The sequence below is a fragment of the Salvelinus fontinalis genome, chromosome 32 (genome assembly GCF_029448725.1).
Source record: "Salvelinus fontinalis isolate EN_2023a chromosome 32, ASM2944872v1, whole genome shotgun sequence".
NCBI classification, from domain to species: Eukaryota; Metazoa; Chordata; class Actinopteri; order Salmoniformes; family Salmonidae; genus Salvelinus; species Salvelinus fontinalis.
The window spans coordinates 38218641-38238310 of record NC_074696.1 but is presented as its reverse complement, the minus strand read 5'-3'; the positions used below and the strand labels follow the sequence as shown (position 1 = coordinate 38238310).

The 19670-nt window shown below is 43.1% G+C and overlaps 2 protein-coding genes across 2 annotated transcripts in view; both read left to right on the top strand.

Moving 5' to 3' along the window:
* LOC129831269 (gamma-enolase-like) overlaps positions 1 to 19670 on the top strand; it is a 151434-nt gene that overhangs the window by 6986 nt on the left and 124778 nt on the right. The gene's annotated exons all lie outside the window — the stretch shown is intronic.
* Positions 7378 to 15048, top strand: LOC129831272 (vesicle-associated membrane protein 2-like). Its single transcript, XM_055894509.1, has 5 exons — positions 7378 to 7663; positions 8706 to 8817; positions 10449 to 10607; positions 14366 to 14417; positions 14646 to 15048. Coding segments are annotated over exons 1-5 (342 nt in total). The 5' UTR covers positions 7378 to 7661; the 3' UTR covers positions 14663 to 15048.

Genomic DNA, 19670 nt, shown 5'->3' with positions numbered 1-19670 from the left:
TCATTCAAGGTTTTTTCTTTATTTTTACTATTTTCTACATTGTAGAATAATAGTGAAGACATCAAAACCATGAAGCTCCAAGGTGGCTTAGCAGTTCAGACGTCTTTTCCGTATTGTCTTGTCGTGTCCTGTATATATATATATATATACACCTTTTCTTCACATATCTTTTATTTATTTTATTATCCAAGAACTCAACTACAAAAGCTTTCCTGCAAAAGCTTTCCTGCAACCCGCTTCACCAATTACAATAAGTAATATTTACCTCAATCTGAAAATCCATCGTGGAAGATAGCCAGGGGCTAATTCAGAAGCTAGCCTGATAGCTAACCAGAAGCTACTCCGATAGCTAGCCAGAAGCTAATCTGTAGCTGCCCCGAAATTAGCCGGTTTGCTAGCTAGCGTTGGTGTTTCAGCTGCCCACGTTTTGCGGTCATCAGCTATTCCTTTAGCTCGATAATCTACCGGCACTTTTGTGCAACGCGACTCGGACCGGAGCATTCCGGGACTTTTTTTCTCCCAGTTTCCCCGGATTCCAACCGCAGGCTCTGGACACTTGCACCTTGATTTCGCAGCTAGCTAGCTGCATACCGTGTGACTATTGGCTTACGTCGACCCCGGAGCAAACTCAAATCATGCTGGAGCTAGCCAGCTGAGGAGTTCCATCACCATTCGGACCCGTTTCTTTTGTTGCTGCTGCAGATACGGAACCCCATCGGGCCTTCACGACTGACTGCCGACGTTATCTGCCCGAGGGATTTATCCAACCGGCAAATCCGTCCCGACGTTACCTGAACGCTCACCTGAGGCCCGCTAATCGTTAGCTGTCCTATCAGCTGCTATCTGAACAAAACCCCACTACACGGAACCTACCGACGGAAACGCACGAGGTATCTACAAACAGACCTCCATCCTATGCTGCTACCGATAGCCATATACCCGGCCAGCTGTCTGGATCGCCACGACCCCAACCAACCTCTACTCACTGGACCCTTACTGATCACTCGATTAAGCATGCCTCTCCTTAATGTAAATATGCCTTGTCCATTGCTGTTCTGGTTAGTGTTTATTGGCTTATTTCACTGTAGAGATTCTAGCCCTGCTCTCTATACCATATCCAACCTATCAGTTCCACCACCCACATATGCGATGACATCACCTGGTTTCAATGATGTTTCTAGAGACAAGATCTCTCTCATCATCACTCAATACCTAGGTTTACCTCCACTGTATTCACATCCTACCATATCTTTGTCTGTACATTATTCCTTTAAACTATTTTATCGCCCCCAGAAACTTCCTTTTACTCTCTGCTCTAGTAGCTCTAGGCGACCAATTCTCATAGCTTTTAGCCGTACCATTATCCTACTTCTCCTCTGTTCCTCTGGTGATGTAGAGGTGAATCCAGGCCCTGCAGTACCTGGCTCCACTCCTATTCCCCAGGCGCTCTCTTTTGATGACTTCTGTAACCGTAATAGCCTTGGCTTCATGCATGTTGACATTAGAAGCCTCCTCCCTAAGTTTGTTTTGTTCACTGCTTTAGCACACTCTACCAACCCGGATGTTTTAGCCGTGTCTGAATCCTGGCTTAGAAAGACCACCAAAAATTCAGACATTTTTATCCCCAATTACAATATTTTCAGACAAGATAGAACGGCCAAAGGGGGCGGTGTTGCAATCTACTGCAAAGACTGCCTGCAGAGTTCTGTTATACTATCCAGGTCTGTTCCCAAACAATTTGAACTTCTACTTTTAAAAATCCACCTCTCTAAAAACAAGTCTCTCACCGTTGCCGCCTGCTATAGACCACCCTCTGCCCCCAGCTGTGCTCTGGACACTATATGTGAACTGATTGCCCCCCATCTATCTTCAGAGCTCGTGCTGCTAGGCGACCTAAATTTGAACATGCTCAACACCCCAGCCACCCTACAATCTAAGCTTGATGCCCTCAATCTCACACAAATTATCAATGAACCTACCAGGTACCACCCCAATTCCGTAAACACGGGTACCCTCATAGATATCATCCTAACAAACTTGCCCTCCAAATACACCTCTGCTGTTTTCAACCAAGATCTCAGCGATCACTGCCTCATTGCCTGCATCCGTAATGGGTCAGCGGTCAAACGACCTCCACTCATCACTGTCAAACGCTCCCTGAAACACTTCAGCGAGCAGGCCTTCCTAATCGACCTGGCCGGGATATCCTGGAAGGATATTGATCTCATCCCGTCAGTAGAGGATGCCTGGTCATTTTTAAAAAATGCCTTCCTCACCATCTTGAATAAGCATGCCCCGTTCAAGAAATTTAGAACCAGGAACAGATATAGCCCTTGGTTCTCTCCTGACCTGACTGCCCTTAACCATCAGAAAAACATCCTATGGCGTTCTGCATTAGCATCGAACAGCCCCCGTGATATGCAACTTTTCAGGGAAGCCAGAAACCAATATACACAGGCAGTTAGAACAGCCAAGGCTAGCTTTTTCAAGCAGAAATTTGCTTCCTGCAACACAAATTCAAAAAAGTTCTGGGACACCGTAAAGTCCATGGAGAATAAGAACACCTCCTCCCAGCTTCCAACCGCTCTGAAGATAGGAAACACTGTCACCACCGACAAATCCACTATAATTGAGAATTTCAATAAGCATTTTTCTACGGCTGGCCATGCTTTCCACCTGGCTGCCCCTACCCCGGACAACAGCACTGCCCTCCCCTCTGCTACTCGCCCAAGCCTTCCCCATTTCTCTTTCTCCCAAATACAGTCAGCTGATGTTCTTAATGAGCTGCAAAATCTGGACCCTTACAAATCAGCCGGGCTAGATAATCTGGACCCTTTCTTTCTAAAACTATCTGCTGAAATTGTTGCCACCCCTATTACTAGCCTCTTCAACCTCTCTTTCGTGTCGTCTGAGATCCCCAAAGATTGGAAAGCAGCTGCGGTTATCCCCCTCTTCAAAGGGGGGGACACCCTTGACCCTAACTGCTACAGACCTATATCTATCCTACCCTGCCTTTCTAAGGTCTTCGAAAGCCAAGTCAACAAACAGATTACCGACCATTTCGAATCACACCACACCTTCTCCGCTATGCAATCTGGTTTCAGAGCTGGTCATGGGTGCACCTCAGCCACGCTCAAGGTCATAAACGATATCGTAACCGCCATCGATAGGAAACAATACTGTGCAGCCGTATTCATTGACCTGGCCAAGGCTTTTGACTCTGTCAATCACCACATCCTCATTGGCAGACTCGACAGCCTTGGTTTCTCTAATGATTGCCTCGCCTGGTTCACCAACTACTTCTCTGATAGAGTTCAGTGTGTCAAATCGGAGGGTCTGTTGTCCGGGCCTCTGGCAGTCTCTATGGGGGTGCCACAGGGTTCAATTCTTGGACCGACCCTCTTCTCTGCTTACATCAATGATGTCGCTCTTGCTGCTGGTGATTCTCTGATCCACCTCTACGCAGACGACACTATTCTGTATACTTCTGGCCCTTCTTTTGACACTGTGTTAACAACCCTCCAGGCGAGCTTCAATGCCATACAACTCTCCTTCCGTGGCCTCCAACTGCTCTTAAACACAAGTAAAACCAAATGCATGCTCTTCAACCGATCGCTGCCTGCTCCTGCCCGCCTGTCCAACATCACTACTTTGGACGGCTCTGACTTAGAATATGTGGACAACTACAAACACCTAGGTGTCTGGTTAGACTGTAAACTCTCCTTCCAGACCCACATCAAACATCTCCAATCCAAAGTCAAATCTAGAATTGGCTTCCTATTCCGCAACAAAGCATCCTTTACTAATGCTGCCAAACATACCCTTGTAAAACTGACCATCCTACCAATCCTCGACTTCGGTGATGTCATTTACAAAATAGCCTCCAAAACCCTACTCAATAAATTGGATGCAGTCTATCACAGTGCCATCCGTTTTGTCACCAAAGCCCCATATACTACCCACCACTGCGACCTGTACACTCTCGTTGGCTGGCCCTCGCTTCATACTCGTCGCCAAACCCACTGGTTCCAGGTCATCTACAAGACCCTGCTAGGTAAAGTCCCCCCTTATCTCAGCTCGCTGGTCACCATAGCAGCACCTACCTGTAGCACGCGCTCCAGCAGGTATATCTCTCTAGTCACCCCCAAAACCAATTCTTCCTTTGGACGCCTCTCCTTCCAGTTCTCTGCTGCCAATGACTGGAACGAACTACAAAAATCTCTGAAACTGGAAACACCTATCTCCCTCACTAGCTTTAAGCACCAGCTGTCAGAGCAGCTCATAGATTACTGCACCTGTACATAACCCATCTACAATTTAGCCCAAACAACTACCTCTTTACCTACTGTATTTATTTATTAATTTATTTTGCTCCTTTGCACCCCATTATTTCTGTCTCTACTTTGCACTTTCTTCCAATGCAAACCAACCATTCCAGTGTTTTTTAGTTTTTATTTTACTTGCTGTGTTGTACTCACTTCGCCTCCATGGCCTTTTTATATTTTATTTATTTATACATATATCTGTTTGCCTTCACCTCCCTTATCTCACCTCACTTGCTCACATTGTATATAGACTTATTTTTTTTTCACTGTATTATTGACTATATGTTTGTTTTTACTCCATGTGTAACTATGTGTTGTTGTATGTGTCGAACTGCTTTGCTTTATCTTGGCCAGGTCGCAATTGTAAATGAGAACGTGTTCTCAATTTGCCTACCTGGTTAAATAAAGGTTAAATAAAAAAAAATAAAAAAATGAAGTAACACATGGAATCATGTAGTAACCAAAAAAGTGTTAAACAAATCTAAATATATTTTATATTTGAGATTCTTCAAATAGATACCCTTTGCCTTGATGACAGCTTTGCACACTCTTGGCATTCTCTCAACCATTTTCATGAGGTAGTCACCTGGAATGCATTTCTATTAACAGGTGTGACTTCTTAAAAGTTAATTTGTGGAATTTATTTCCTTCTTAATGTGTTTGAGCCAATCAGTTGTGTTTTGACAAGGTAGGGTTGGTATACAGAAGATATCCCTATTTGATAAAAGACCAAGTCCATATTATGGCAAGGACAGCTCAAATAAGCAAAGAGAAAGGACAGTCCTTCATTACTTTAAGACATGAAGGTCAGTTTCAAGAACTTTCCGTACTGGGCACCGGCGCCGAGGAAGGCTCCGGCCATGGAGCTGAGTTGGCCGCCGTGCCTGGACTGGGCACCGGCGCAGAGGAAGGCTCCTGCCTTGGAGCGGGACTGGACGCCGTGCCTGGACTGGGCACCGGCGCAGAGGAAGGCTCCTACCATGGAGCGGGACTGGACGCCGTGCCTGGACTGGACATCGGCGCAGAGGAAGGCTCCTGCCATGGAGCGAGACTGGCCGCCGTGCCTGGGCTGGGCACGGGCGCAGAGGAAGGCTCCTGCCCTGGAGCTTCTGGACCGTGGACCGTCGCAGGAGTTTCCGGACCGTGGACCATCGCCGGAAGGTCTGGACTGGGGACCGTCGCCAGAAGCTCTGGACTGGGGATTGTCGCCGGAAGCCTGGTGCGTGGAGCCGGCACAGGTGGCACCGGACTGGTGACACGCACTTCAGGGCAAGTGCGAGGAGGAGACACAGGATGTACCGGACTGGGAAGGCGCACTTGAGGTCTAGTGTGTGGAGCCGGCACAAATTGTACCGGAACGATGACACACTCCGCACGGTGAGTGCGGGGAGCTAGCACAGGACGTACTGGGCTGTGGAGGCGCACTGGAGACCTGGTGCGTGGAGCTGGCACAGATGGTGCCGGGCTGAGAAGGCACTGTTCAGCGCGCCTGCGCTGCAGCATACTCCTTGCCTAAACCTCTCTCCGGTATCTCACATTACCTTCCTTTATCAACTCCCACACAGGCTCTGGCCCTCTCCGCTGCTCGTCCGCTAGCTCCGGCACCCACCCCGTGTTCCCCCCTAAAAAATTGAGCTGTGTTTTGGGCTTTCTCTGTGGTCACGAACCCCGGCATTGTCGCTGTCCTCCCTTCTCTCCTTACGTCTCCCGCCAAGGAAGGCGATCCTGTCCTGCCAGGATTTTCTCCCAAGTCCAGGATCCCTTCCCATCCAATATCTCCTCCCAAGTCCAGGAAACCCTCTCCTCCTGGGCACGCTGCTTGGTCCTGTTGTGGTGGGATCTTCTGTCACGAACGTCGTTGGAAGCATACTCGGACCAACATGCAGCGTGATCTGGGTTCCACATATTTTATTGAAGTGAACCACACAAAAAAACAATAAAGAATAAACGAAACGTGACGTTCTGGAGTGCTCACAGGCATCTACACAAAAACAAGATCCCACAAAACACAGTGGGGAAATGGCTGCCTAAATATGATCCCCAATCAGAGACAACGATAAACAGCTGCCTCTGATTGGGAACTATACTAGGCCAACATAGAAATAAAATAGGAACACCCCCCCCCCCCCTAGTCACACCCCGATCTAACCTAAATAGAGAATAAAAAGGCTCTCTATGGTCAGGGCGTGACACAAGCGCTATGATGAAACTGGCTCTTATGAGGACCACCACAGGAAAGGAAGACCCAGAGTTAGAGTTACCTCTGCTGCAAAGGATAAGTTCATTAGCGTTACCATCCTCAGAAATCGGCAATTAACTGTACCTCCCAAATAAATGCTTCACAGAGTTCAAGTAACAGATACATCTCAACATCAACTGTTCAGAGGAGACTGCGTGAATCAGGCCTTCATGGTCAAATTGCTGCAAAGAAAACACTACTAAAGGACACCAATAATAAGAAGAGACTTGCTTGGGCCAAGAAACACGAGCAATGGACATTAGACCTTTGGAAATCTGTCCTTTTGTCTGACGAGTCCAAATTAGAGATTTTTCGTTCCAACCGCCGTGTTTTTATGAGACACAGAGTAGGTGAACGGATGATCTCTGCATGTGTGGTTCCCACCGTGAAGCATGGAGGAGGAGGTAGGATGGTGTGGGGGTGCTTTGATGGTGACCCAAAACACACCTGCAGGCTGTGTAAGGGCTATTTGACCAAGAAGGAGAGTGATGGAGGGCTGCATCAGCTGACCTGTTCTCCACAATCACCCAACCTCAACCCAATTGAGATGAGGATGGACCGCAGAGTGAAGGAAAAGCAGCCAACAATATTTATATTTTGTTTAACGCTTTTTTGGTTACTACATGATTCCATATGTGTTATTTCATTCTTGTGATGTGGTCACTACTATTCTATAATGTAGAAAATAGTAAAAAATAAAGAAAAACCCTTGAATGAGTAAGTGTGTCCAAACTTTTGACTGGTACTGCATATGGTTGCAAAAAATAATATATATAAAAAATATACAGAATATTTTTTTGCAACCATCGATTGGGACCGTTACATCCATCGCTGTGTAGACTGCGAGTTGTGCGTCAAAGACGCGTCGACATTTTCCACAGGCGTCGGCTCGAAGAGAGTTTGTAAGAAATTGGACAAAAGTGACAGAAACCGGCTGGATTTCTACGGAGTATTGAAACAATCGTTCCCTTGCCTGTGGATAGTACTACTTTCTCAAATATACTGTAGCTATAGTGCATCTCTCTCTCTGTCTTTTTCGTGCCCCCACTCCATACTCCCCCTTGACCGCGGAATATCATAAAGCAGCTACCATCGACATGTGAGTAAACGGAATTGTATCCAGTTTTTTTAGTTCACCTAAATGTATATGATAATATGTGTCCGATAGAGATATAGACTACAGCGTTTTGAATATTTATTTAAGGATGTTAGAGTAATTGTATTGTTTTAGCGATGTCAACTAATTGCAATTATGGATTGTTTTACTGCTTTACTAAACATCTGTTGAAATAGTTAATTGCTCTTATATATTCATTTTAGGATTCGAATAGTTTACCCAAACGTAAAATATATCACAGAAAGTAGGCCTATTGCAAATTAATATTAGGCTACATGTCTCTCAGTCTCACCATATCAACAGTAGAATGAGTCCTTCACAATGACTCAGTCAATATTCATCATCCATCTTCTTTATGAAGCTAGCTGTTGTAATATTTAAAAAAAAAAATCTGTTTTATAGTTTTTTTGTTATCTACTCAATAATTAGGGTACAGCACCTTGCCTGGCTTGTTTATCTGGAGCAAAATGCATTCATCTTTGAAAAGAGCAGCCTTCACGGCTATTTCCCTCGAATCTCTCTCCATTTTGCTCGTGGAAATCAAGCCTGTCTAATACAGACTCTGTACCAAATCAAACCAGAGTGGTTGTTTGCTCAGGATGTGGCTCAGACGTGATGAGAGAACAGGCCTCTATGATTGGCTTTTGTAGTTTAAACATCCCATGTATCATTTTCTACCATAGCCGATATATTTCGTATTCATTCAGTCTGTGTGCTTATTAGTCCTTAGTGTTTGAAGAGGGCTACTTCAGCAGTTAAGTTATTCTTCACTTAGACACCATTGCTCGTATTGCCTACTTACTATACTGTATGGCTTAGCAAGATCAAATCAAAAATCAAATCAAAGCCTAGGCGGGTGCAGGGAAATGCTTATGTTACTAGCTCCTGACAATGCAATAACATTTCAAACAGATACACAGATAATACATAATACATACTTTTATCATAAATTTTCCTTACCAGTTTTGGTGGGGTTTTGGTAGTTGTTGTTGTTGTTAGTAAGTTAATGCCTCTCTCTACACAGGTCGACCACAGACGCAGGAACCCCGGGGGCCCCTGAGGGAGAAGGGGGCCCCCCAGCCCCCAACCTCACCAGTAACCGACGACTGCAGCAGACGCAGGCACAGGTGGACGAGGTAAGACTCAGAGAAGAGGACAGATTTTGAAGTGTTGTTCTTTTGATATGTCAGTGCGATTACTCATTTAGGCAGTCGCGTAAACAACCTTTATTTGTCAAAAATGTACAGAATGCGTATATGTGAAGTGAACAATTATAAAGACCGTGTGGAAGGTGGGGTGAAACGATAATGATGGGGATGAATAGAGGGATGAAAGGATAAAGCCAGGGGAAAGAAGAGAGGAAAGAATGAAGGGATAAACGATACTGCGTTTTCTTTACTGCTGTGTGACGAAAGAAGAAAATTGTTCCTGAGAGAATCAAAGTCAAGAACGATGGGAGGGCGGGGTCCTAAGTGGAGGAGATGGGCAAGGTGATGGGAGGCAGGAAGGGATTAAAGGATGAGTGGTCCGTAAAAGGAAGAATGATCGAAGAAAAGAGGGATGAGTCAGTGAACGTTTACAAGGGCCTAAACATTGATCCCAGAGAGAGACCCCCTGGAGTATTCTCTGGCCATCTGTATGAGGTTTACACATCCTTTCTAATCACTCATACTGAGGATGAAGAGGGCCCACGGAGGTAAACACTTTGCTAATGAAATACCGGATCATTCAACCAGCGTGTGATATGCAGGTATTCTTATTTTTCCTATGGCATTGTTTATACGCCGCACCTGTTTGTTGGATGTGGGTGCACTAGTTTTGAAATAACTCACTTCTTGACCGTTCATTCAGGAATGCTGACTATCCTCACCCACCTGTGGCATCAACAATTGTAGTGGAGGCTCACATCATTTCTACTCAGTCAATTGATTCCTTGACCATTGGGTAACTAATGCTGACTGTCCTCAACTCTCTGTGACATTGCTATTTACATTCTGAAAAGACGTGATTGATTACCTTCTCATTGGGCAATGCCGACTCTGTCCCTTCTCGCCGTCTACTGTACATTAGTGACATTGGCAGTTAAAAGTTCACATTATTTATATTCAGTAAGAATTGATTTCTCGACTGTTAGGGGCAATGCTAGCCTCCACTGCAGATGTTCTATAGGGAGCTGCCAAAATAATGGAAACACTTGAGTAAGTGAAGGATACAAAGTATTTTGAAAGCAGGTGCTTCCACACAGGTGTGGTTCCTGAGTTAATTAAGCAATTAAAATCCCATCATGCTTAGGGTCATACATAAAATTGCTGGGCAGGCTATTATTTTGGTTGCCTTGACTACGCCCCCACAGGATGACAATGCCCCCATCCACAGGGTATGAGTGGTCATTGAATGGTTTAATGAGCATGAAAACGATGTAAACCATATGCCATGGCCGTCTCAGTTATCAGTTCTCAACCCAATTGAACACTTAAGGGAGATTCTGGAGCGGCACCTGAGACAGTGTTTTCCATCAACAAAACACCAAATGATGGAATTTCTCGTGGGAAAATGGTGTCTCATTCTTCAAATAGAGCTCCAGACACTTGTAGAATGTATGATCAAGGTGCATTGAAGCTGTTCTGTCTCGTGGTGGCCCAACGCCCTATTAAAACACTTTATGTTGGTGTTTCCTTTATTTTGGCAATTACCTGTAGGTTTCTTCATGAACAAGAATACAATGTTGACTGTGCTCTCCTCTCCACTCCACCCCTGTCCCCTACAGGTAGTAGACATCATGCGTGTGAACGTGGACAAGGTGTTGGAGAGGGATCAGAGACTGTCGGAGCTGGACGACAGGGCCGATGCTTTGCAGGCCGGGGCCTCACAGTTCGAGAGCAGCGCTGCCAAGCTGAAGAACAAGTACTGGTGGAAAAACCTCAAGGTTTGTGTGTCTGTCTGTCTGTGTATGTAACCGAGTGGGTTCAAACCCGGTTCTCCTACACGCCACATGTCTGTGTTAACCCTCTTAGTAAAAGCCTAGGCTTTAGCTCACGGGGCTAACACAAGTCTTCAGGTCTCAGGCAACTCTTCACACAAGCAGGAGTCATTTTTAATACAACCTTCACACGGGTCACTCTAATTATAAAGTGAGTTTGCTGTTTTATGCTTAGGCTTCCATAGTGCAGGCCGCCACACCATGGCAGTCACACACTAGCTGTATATTATGACAAGGCGTTGGGGTATTTCCACAGTGCTCAGACAATTTATACAAATGATGTCCCTGTACATGGAGGAATAACTCTGCCAGTCTGTGACTCTTCGTACTTACAACTACCATTCTAGCCCTTTGTTTGCTCTGTTCTCCTGTGACCTCACTTAAGGCTCTATTCAATCTGGATCGCTGAAGCGTTACAGATTGCGCAATAGAAATGTGAAGGTAATTTCCGATTGGGCCGACAATTGCAACGTTTTTCATCGCGAATGCAGTCGCTAACGCAGGAACATTGCCTTTACATTTCAATCACACTGAACTTCCGCGATACGGATTGAATAGAGCCTTTACTATATACAAAATGTAGATCCTTCTATCCAACTTTCCTTCAATCCACCTTTCTCACAGCATGAATTTATAAACCTTCAACCAACCCCCAAACCCCCCTCTCCCCCTCCCGCCTCTGCTTTTGAGCACAGATGGCTGTCCCGTTGCCAGTCCATTCATGTGTGTCCGTTGAGGAGGGGGAGGGGTTAGAAATCCCAATCTGGATTACAGTGTGATGCAAGATTAAAAACCCAAAACCCAGCTGTGGCTCGACTCGTGATGTAACCCCTACAGCTCATCCCTCTCTTCCTCTCACTCTAATGCTTCCTCTATTCCTCTCTTCCTGTCATGCACTCTCCCACCCTTCCTCACTCCCTCCATCTCTCACTCTCGCTCCACTTGTTTCTCTCCTAATCTCAGTCATCTGATCTGCAGCCCCGTAGTTGATTTGTATTCCTTTCCCCTCTTATGCTCTACAGAGCCGGCTCTAATGTAATATTCATCACGGCTAACGTCTCTCTCTGAAATCAAATCATTCTTTGCCATACAGGCATAAACTACATCACCCAGGTGTGCCTGTTTAGGTCATTGGCTTGCAGTGGTGTCATAGTCATGCTTACACCCTCTTGGCACATAACCCATGTGACGTACTGCAGCAGTATCACATTAGTGCTATTTGTTGATACTATGGACGTGATTCCAAAGGGGTGTTATAGATCAGTATTTTTAAGGTAATTTACGCTTGAACCGACATGTGCATCTGTTTACTGGGTGCGAATATTGGTGAAATTGCCTTGAAAAAAGGTGCATTGTTGGCTTTCCTGTCACGTTGGTATGAATGGGAGACAGGCGCAGGAATGCGTAATATAGTTTTTTATTTCTTTACCCAAATTACAGCGTGCTGTGTACAGGCACGGGGATGAGGACCAAACAAACAAGTATACAACACACAGGGTTGAAACCCAAACAAAAGAGCGAGGAGTACCTCGAATAAATAACACAAGCACACCATGATTAACAAACGGGACGAGACCCGTAATCATCTGCGCAATCCACAAGGGCACAAAACCCAAAACACACAGTACAGGTACTCACACGCACCAACGGACAGAGTAACAATAATCGACAAGAGCATGGAAACCAAAGGGCACATATATACAAATACTAATCAGTGGGAATCGGGGACAGGTGTGGATTATGAACGTTCCAGAGGAATCCGTGACATTTCCAGTGGGCTGTTCTATAACGCGCGCCTTGGCTTGAATCCCAGCCTACGTGACGCATGACAGTTTGATCTGTTAATGATCGGTATCTATCGATCAATCAATGAAATCTATTTATAAAGCCCTTTTTTCATCTACTTACTGTACATTGTAAATAATGATGGGAGTGAGAGAAGCAACTGAGAGCAATATACACTGAACAAAAATATAAAAGCAACATGCAACAATTTCAAAGATTTTACTTAGTTACAGTTCATATAAGGAAATCAGTGAATTGAAATAAATTCATTAGGCCCTAATCTACAGATTTCACATGACTGGGAATACAGATATGCATCTGTTGGTCACGGATACCTTAAAAAAAAAGTAGGGGTGTGGATCAGAAAAGCAGTCAGTATCTGGTGTGACCACCATTTGACACATTTCCTTTGCATAGAGTTGATCAGGCTGTTGACTGTGCCCTGTGGAATGGGTGTGTGAAGTTGCAAAACACCAGTCTCAACGTCAACAGTGAAGAGGCGACTACGGGATGCTGGCCTTCTAGGCAGAGTTCCTCTGTCCAGTGTCTGTTTTTTTTTGCCCATCTTAATCGTTTATTTTTATTGGCCAGTCTGAGATATGGCTTTTTCTATGCAACTCTGCCTAGAAGGCCAGCATCCCGGAGTCGCCTCTTCACTGTTGACGTTGAGACGTGTTTTGCAGGTACTGTTTAATGAAGCTGCCAGTTGAGGACTTGTGAGGCGTCTGTTTCTCAAACTAGACACTGTAATGTACTTGTCCTCTTTCTCAGTTGTGCACCGGGGCCTCTCACTCCTCTTTCTATTCTGGTTAGAGACAGTTTGCACTGTTCTGTGACGGGAGTAGTACACAGCGTTGTACGAGATCTTCAGTTTCTCGGAAGGAATAGCCTTAATTTCTCAGAACAAGAATAGACTGACGAGTTTCAGAAGAAAGTTCTTTGTTTCTGGACATTTTGAGCCTGTAATCGAACACACAAATGCTGATGCTCCAGATACTCAACTAGTCTAAAGAAGGCCCGTTTTAATGCTTCTTTAATCAGAACAACAGTTTTCAGCTGTGCTAACATAATTGCAAAATGGTTTTCTAATGATCAATTAGCCTTTTAAAATGATAAACTTGGATTAGCTAGCCCAACATGCCATTGGAACACAGGAGTGATGGTTGCTGATAATGGGACTCTATACGCCTATATAGATATTCCATTAAAATCTGCACAATGTTTACACTGTATTTCGGATAAATTTTATGTTATTTTAATGGACAAAAAATGTGCTTCTCTTTCAAAAACAAGGACATTTCTAAGTGACCCCAAACTTTTGAACGGTAGTATATATGTAAAGAGCGAGGTTACAGCTGTCATGATGAGAGAGTAATGTTGAATGGATTTTAGATTCAGCTCTCTCCAAATTAAAAACAATAATAGATTAAGAATCAAATCAAATTTTATTTGTCACATACACATGGTTAGCAGATGTTAATGCGAGTGTAGCGAAATGCTTGCGCTTCTAGTTCCGACAATGCAGTAATAACCAACGAGTAATCTAACCTAACAATTTCACAACAACTACCTTATACACACAAGTATAAAGGAATGAATAATATGTACATAAAAGTATATGAATGAGTGATGGTACAGAACGGCATAGGCAAGATGCAGTAGATGGTATAGAGTACAGTACATACATACAGTACATACATATGAGATGAGTAATGTAAACATATAAAAGTGGCTAGTGATACATGTATTACATCAAGATGGCAAGATGCAGTAGATGGTATAGAGTACAGTATATACATTTGCTATTTGCTATTAAATGTGTTTAATATTGAAATGTGTTACAGAGAATATGGAAGTGGTTTTAGATATTTGAAGGTTGATATTTCAGTATATTTGAAGGCTTTATATTGTTTTTTCAGATGATGATTATAATGGCAATCTTAGGAGTCATATGCGTTGGAGTTGTCTTCTGTAAGTACCATATATATCTACATTTTCACTCACAGACGAAGTCTGCTTCACTCGATTCTCACACAAAACAACATATGGGAAAATGTTTTTAGACAGTTTTGTGAAATTGTGAAACACATGCGCATGTCATTTTGTTTTGCTGTAGCCTAGTAGTCTGATGTCCAAAGTAGGAAACAACTGTTTACTCTGTGATACTTACATGGTCTCTTTCTCATCTTCTCCCTGCAGTGTATTTCTATTATTGAGCTGGTCTCTTCAGGGACGGATAACAAGCGCAAGATGAGATACCAGAATGAAGCCAAATCCACCCTCAATTCCCTCAACACTTCCTCTTCTTCATCCCTCTCTTCTTACCGATGCCTTCCATCCAAAACCACCATGCTCTTGTAGACGTTGGCACAGTGCCTCTCCCTCTTCTTTCTTCACGTCGCTCTCTGCCGTTGTGTCCTTGAGCAAGGTACTTAACCCCTACAATTGCTCTGGCGGCGCTGATCTGTGGCTGACGCTGTGCTGCTCTGGACATTGTGGGTGTGTGTTGGTGTGTCAGGTTTGGTATTGTGACAGCAAATCGATAAATGTCTGATGTAAAATGGACAATAAAGTATCTATTCTATTCTGTTGTTTGCACTTTCTCCAACTCTCTTTTTTGTCTCTCTTCACCCCCCATTTGTAAGTGTGTTTTCCCTTCAAAGTCCAATGTATGTGCTATCCCAGAGGGCTTATGGACTGTATGGACTTCTCTAATACACTACCGGTCAAAAGTTTTAGAACACCTATTCATTCAAGCGTTTTTCTTTATTTTTTATATTTTCTACATTGTAGAATAATAGTGAAGACATCAAAACTATGAAATAACACATATGAAATCATGTAGAAACCAAAAAAGTGTTAAACGAATCAAAATATGTTTTAGATTCTTCAAATAGCCACCCTTTGCCTTGATGACAGCTTTGCACACTCTTGGCATTATCTCAATCAGCTTCACCTGGAATCCCTTTCTATAGTCTTGAAGGAGTTTACACATATGCTAAGCACTTGTTGGCTGCTTTTCTTTCAGTCTGCGGTCCGACTCAACCCAAACCATCTCAATTTGGTTGAGTTTGAGGGATTGTGGAGGCCAGGTCATCTGATGCAGCACTCCATCACTCTCTTTCTTGGTAAAATAGCCCTTACACAGCCTGGAGGTGTGTTGGGTCATTGTCCTGTTGAAAAACACATAATAGTCCCACTAACCACTAACCTCCTCCTCCATGCTTTACGGTGGGAAAAACACATGCGGAGCTCATCTGTTCACCCACACCGCATCTCACAAAGCGAGAGATTTGCTCAAACGTATTAAGGAAAGAAATTCCACAAATTAACTTTTAAGAAGGCACACCTGTTAATTGAAATGCATTCCAGGTGACTACCTTGAAGCTGGTTGAGAGAATGCAAAGCTGTCATCAAGGCAAAGGGTAGCTATTTTGAAGTATTTCAAATATAAAATATATTTTGATTTGTGTCATGAGAATTTTGTTCTCAATGTTCATAAACTGAACTTCAATTAAACTACTCTGTCTGTTACTAAGAATTTGTAAGGTTCTTATTGAAATGAAACAGACAGAGGCCAGTCTACAATAGTCAGCATGCTTATTTACGAGAGCTCTGCTTATCATTTCCTGTACATTGGTCTATATACCCCACATTTCATCATAAATGTCCCTCCTCTCAGAAACAATGACAATATAGTTCACAAGTCTTCTCCTTCTCATACATTGTCTGCCACCTGTTATACAATCTACTACAAGCCCAAGGTCTCTCCCATCCCTGGGTGGGGACAGAATGTCCTGTACGGAACACAGTAGTACAGCTTGTCTGTCGATAGCTCCTCTTATCATTTGTTTCACACTTGCACCCTGCTTACATACTAAAAAGGAACAAAAAGTCTTTGTTCTAATTCTGACTAAAACTACACACATCAGATTTAGATTTATGATTCTAATACATGTCATACAATAACAGTGTAGAATTCTGTTAGTTATAGTTCAATGTTAAATGTATACATCATTTAGTCATTATTCATAAAAATCATAACACTTTGTTTAACACTTTTTTGGTTACTACATGATTCCATATGTGTTATTTCATAGTTTTGATGTCTTCGCTTTTATTCTACAATGTAGAAAATAGTAAAAAAGAAAGAAAAACCCTTGAATAAACTTTTCACCGGTAGTGTATATTGAAGGGGGAAAGGGGGGGACTAAGGAGAAACAAAGAGGCAGAGGGTGCTACCACATGGAGAAAGGAATAAAGCTGGAACAAAGGGGGAAATTAATATTGTTACCAATGAGAACCCCTAGATTGGCCCTTGTTGAATGAATTTCCCTCCTATTTTCTCCAATCTTCTATGTTTTTCAAATGAATATGATAGGTCATTTTTTGTCATGTTAACCAACTTGTTTGGTATTATAGTTGTCTTTTGATATCCACATGTCCTTTGTCTTTTTCTCTCTGTTAAGACCTGTATACCTCCCCCAAATCTAATCTCACTGTAAAAAGGCAGAATAATAGTAAAGAAAGACATGATTGATTTCCAAATAAGGAGGATTAGAAATAATGCAAACAATTAAATTGATGGAATTAGAATACTAGAATGGTCATGAATCTTATGATGCTCCAAAGGTCAGCCATGTTGGTCAAGGAGTTGGTCAACCATGGTTTGCCAGTGCTGTGATAAGATATTGTGTAAAACAATGAATGTGAATAATTTATCTGCTCTGTATTATGTGTTAGCCAGCCAGTTAGTTTTGGCTATTATGGAGAGCAAAGGCACAACTCCAGAGAGAAATAGGTGGCGCAGCAGTGTCACATTTGGTAGCCTGCCTAAATCAATTGCAAAGCTTTTTAATCGCCTAGCCAACTTTGCTTGATAGGCATTCACCATTACGCCACTAGGTGGCACAAAAGGATCTCTCCCAGGACTGATCTATTTGAATGGCGGGAGCAGGCCCGCCATATCAGTTTGCAAACAATGTAAAAATATATATATCATTGAGTTAATAAAGCTGCATACAAACATGGTCTCTTTTTTGTTTTCTTGAGTAAGGCAGCTCCAAAATGCAGGTGTTTCAGCCTAGCGCAGTGCTTTCTGTGGTGGTGTGGCAAGCCAGTTGAAAATACAGAGCGTTGCGCCGTGATTGACTCAGTGTTCTGTCACTCATGGGGACACAGCGTCACCGCCAAGTCTAAGGGTAGAGCTAGAGAATTCAAGCCCCTTGGGTGCTGCCATAGAGTTAGATTAGAAGTGCCCATCCAAGAAGGCTCAAGGTCATTGGCCACAGATAAAATTATGTCAAATCACGTTATATCTACAGTAGCTTTGATTGGACTGATCATGTCAATATCATACTTTCAAAATCTTAGCTAGCAGTCATCATCATGAAGTCAAGTCGACAATCTACTGGAAAATCCTTTTAAATCCTTGTCATATGAAGAGAAATAATGAAGAGAAATTATTAATAAAACGTCATCGGCCATTGGACATAAACATTACACAACAAGTTGGAAATCGCAAATTCAACAATGAGTGGTTTGGAAGGAATCAGTGGCTAACTGCAAGCATTGCAAAGCAATTAGCATGCTATTCAGTGGAGTGGCTGTGTGGTCCCAAATCTAAGATTAAGGGTCTCCTTTCCTGGTTTAAAATGATAAACATTGGCTATGCTGTCAATGAAGCATGATATGTGCCACGCGCAAAACAACTTAACTCAGAACTGCAAAATCTGACTTTAGTGAGTTCAAGACAACTGGGAACTTGGGGAAAATGAGCTACGACTGGGAAAATACGTTTTGAACGTTCATCCAACTCGGAATTGTAAATTCAGAACTTGGGCCTGTTTCTTGAGCTACGACCTGAAGATCACTGACATCATCATGATTCAACCTTTTTTTCTCTCTCGAGTTCCCAGTTGTCTTGAACGCGCCATAAGTCCAGAGAATGACAGACTTTGTTGACAAAGTTTGATGACAAAATTTGCCCACGAAGCCCCGCCGCGCCACCTTCCTGTTCAAGTGAGTACAGCACAAGGTGAGTCCAAAAATGTCTTGTATGCTGCTGCATAAATTATGTAATATGCCAGGGAGATATGTATACTGTAGCTAAGAAAGTATCAACTAAGTGTATGTTGTGTAGTAAGCTGTTAGTAGCCCATGTGCCTCACCGTAATAATTTGGTCTATTTTTACCTTTTAATTTCGCCTACTGTTCTGACTTGGTGGTGCACATGTAGCCTATAACCTGTATTTGAGAAATGTAATCATTGAATTTTGTAAGAGCTTTCAATGTCTGCTTATATGCCCCCTTTACTTATATTACGGTTCTGACTTGGTGTACAGGGAGAACACTGTAAGAACGGCCCATGTTCTGAATTCTGTTGCTGTACATTTCAAAAGTGCTGAACAAATAATTATATCATTAATGTCTTAATCGAAATTACGGATTGCCACTTATCTGCTTGTTGTCCCCTTATGCCATAGCTTGTACATCTCTATTGTCAGCATGAACCACATTTGTTTAAGCAAGTCAGCCATGTTTTTTTTAAAGGCAGTAAATGAGTCAGAATGAACTGTTTCGCTGCCAGACAAAGCTCCGCTGATAGCCAGGTGTAGCAGTGGTAAGGTGTTGGGACAGCTTTATGTAGACCCTAACAGTTTGTGGGCACCGTTTGTCACCGCTATAGTGCAATTCGTGTATTGTTTAGTGTTGTGGCTTTGCTGGCATTCATCCCACTTTTTTTGTTGTCCCACCAAGATTGGCATGCTAAAACCGCCACAGCATCAACTAGTTGATACTTGTAAAAAATATTTAAAAAATACATTCTTTAATGCCTACCTCGTACCAATGTTTGTCCTGTGTAATGGCAATCTTTATTTTGTGTGCTGAAGTGCGTCGTTTTTGATAAAACTTCAACGGCATCATGAACTTCACCCAGTAACAGGTCATTTTAGCCTCTACCAGGATGCTGAAACTTGGCCACAAGTGGATCTTCCAGCAAGACAATAACCCCAAGCACACATCAAAATCCACAAATAAGCAGATCAGCTTTAATATTGCAGATAGATTGTGGGTTCTATCCTTAGAAATCATATTATATTACCAGAGAGCTGTCATAATCCATTAAAGTTCCATAATGGAAGTAATCTTGGTCAGGGAGAAATCCAAAACCAGTCTAAATAGAATGAATGGCATTAGAACAGGGTTTTACAAACTCGGTCC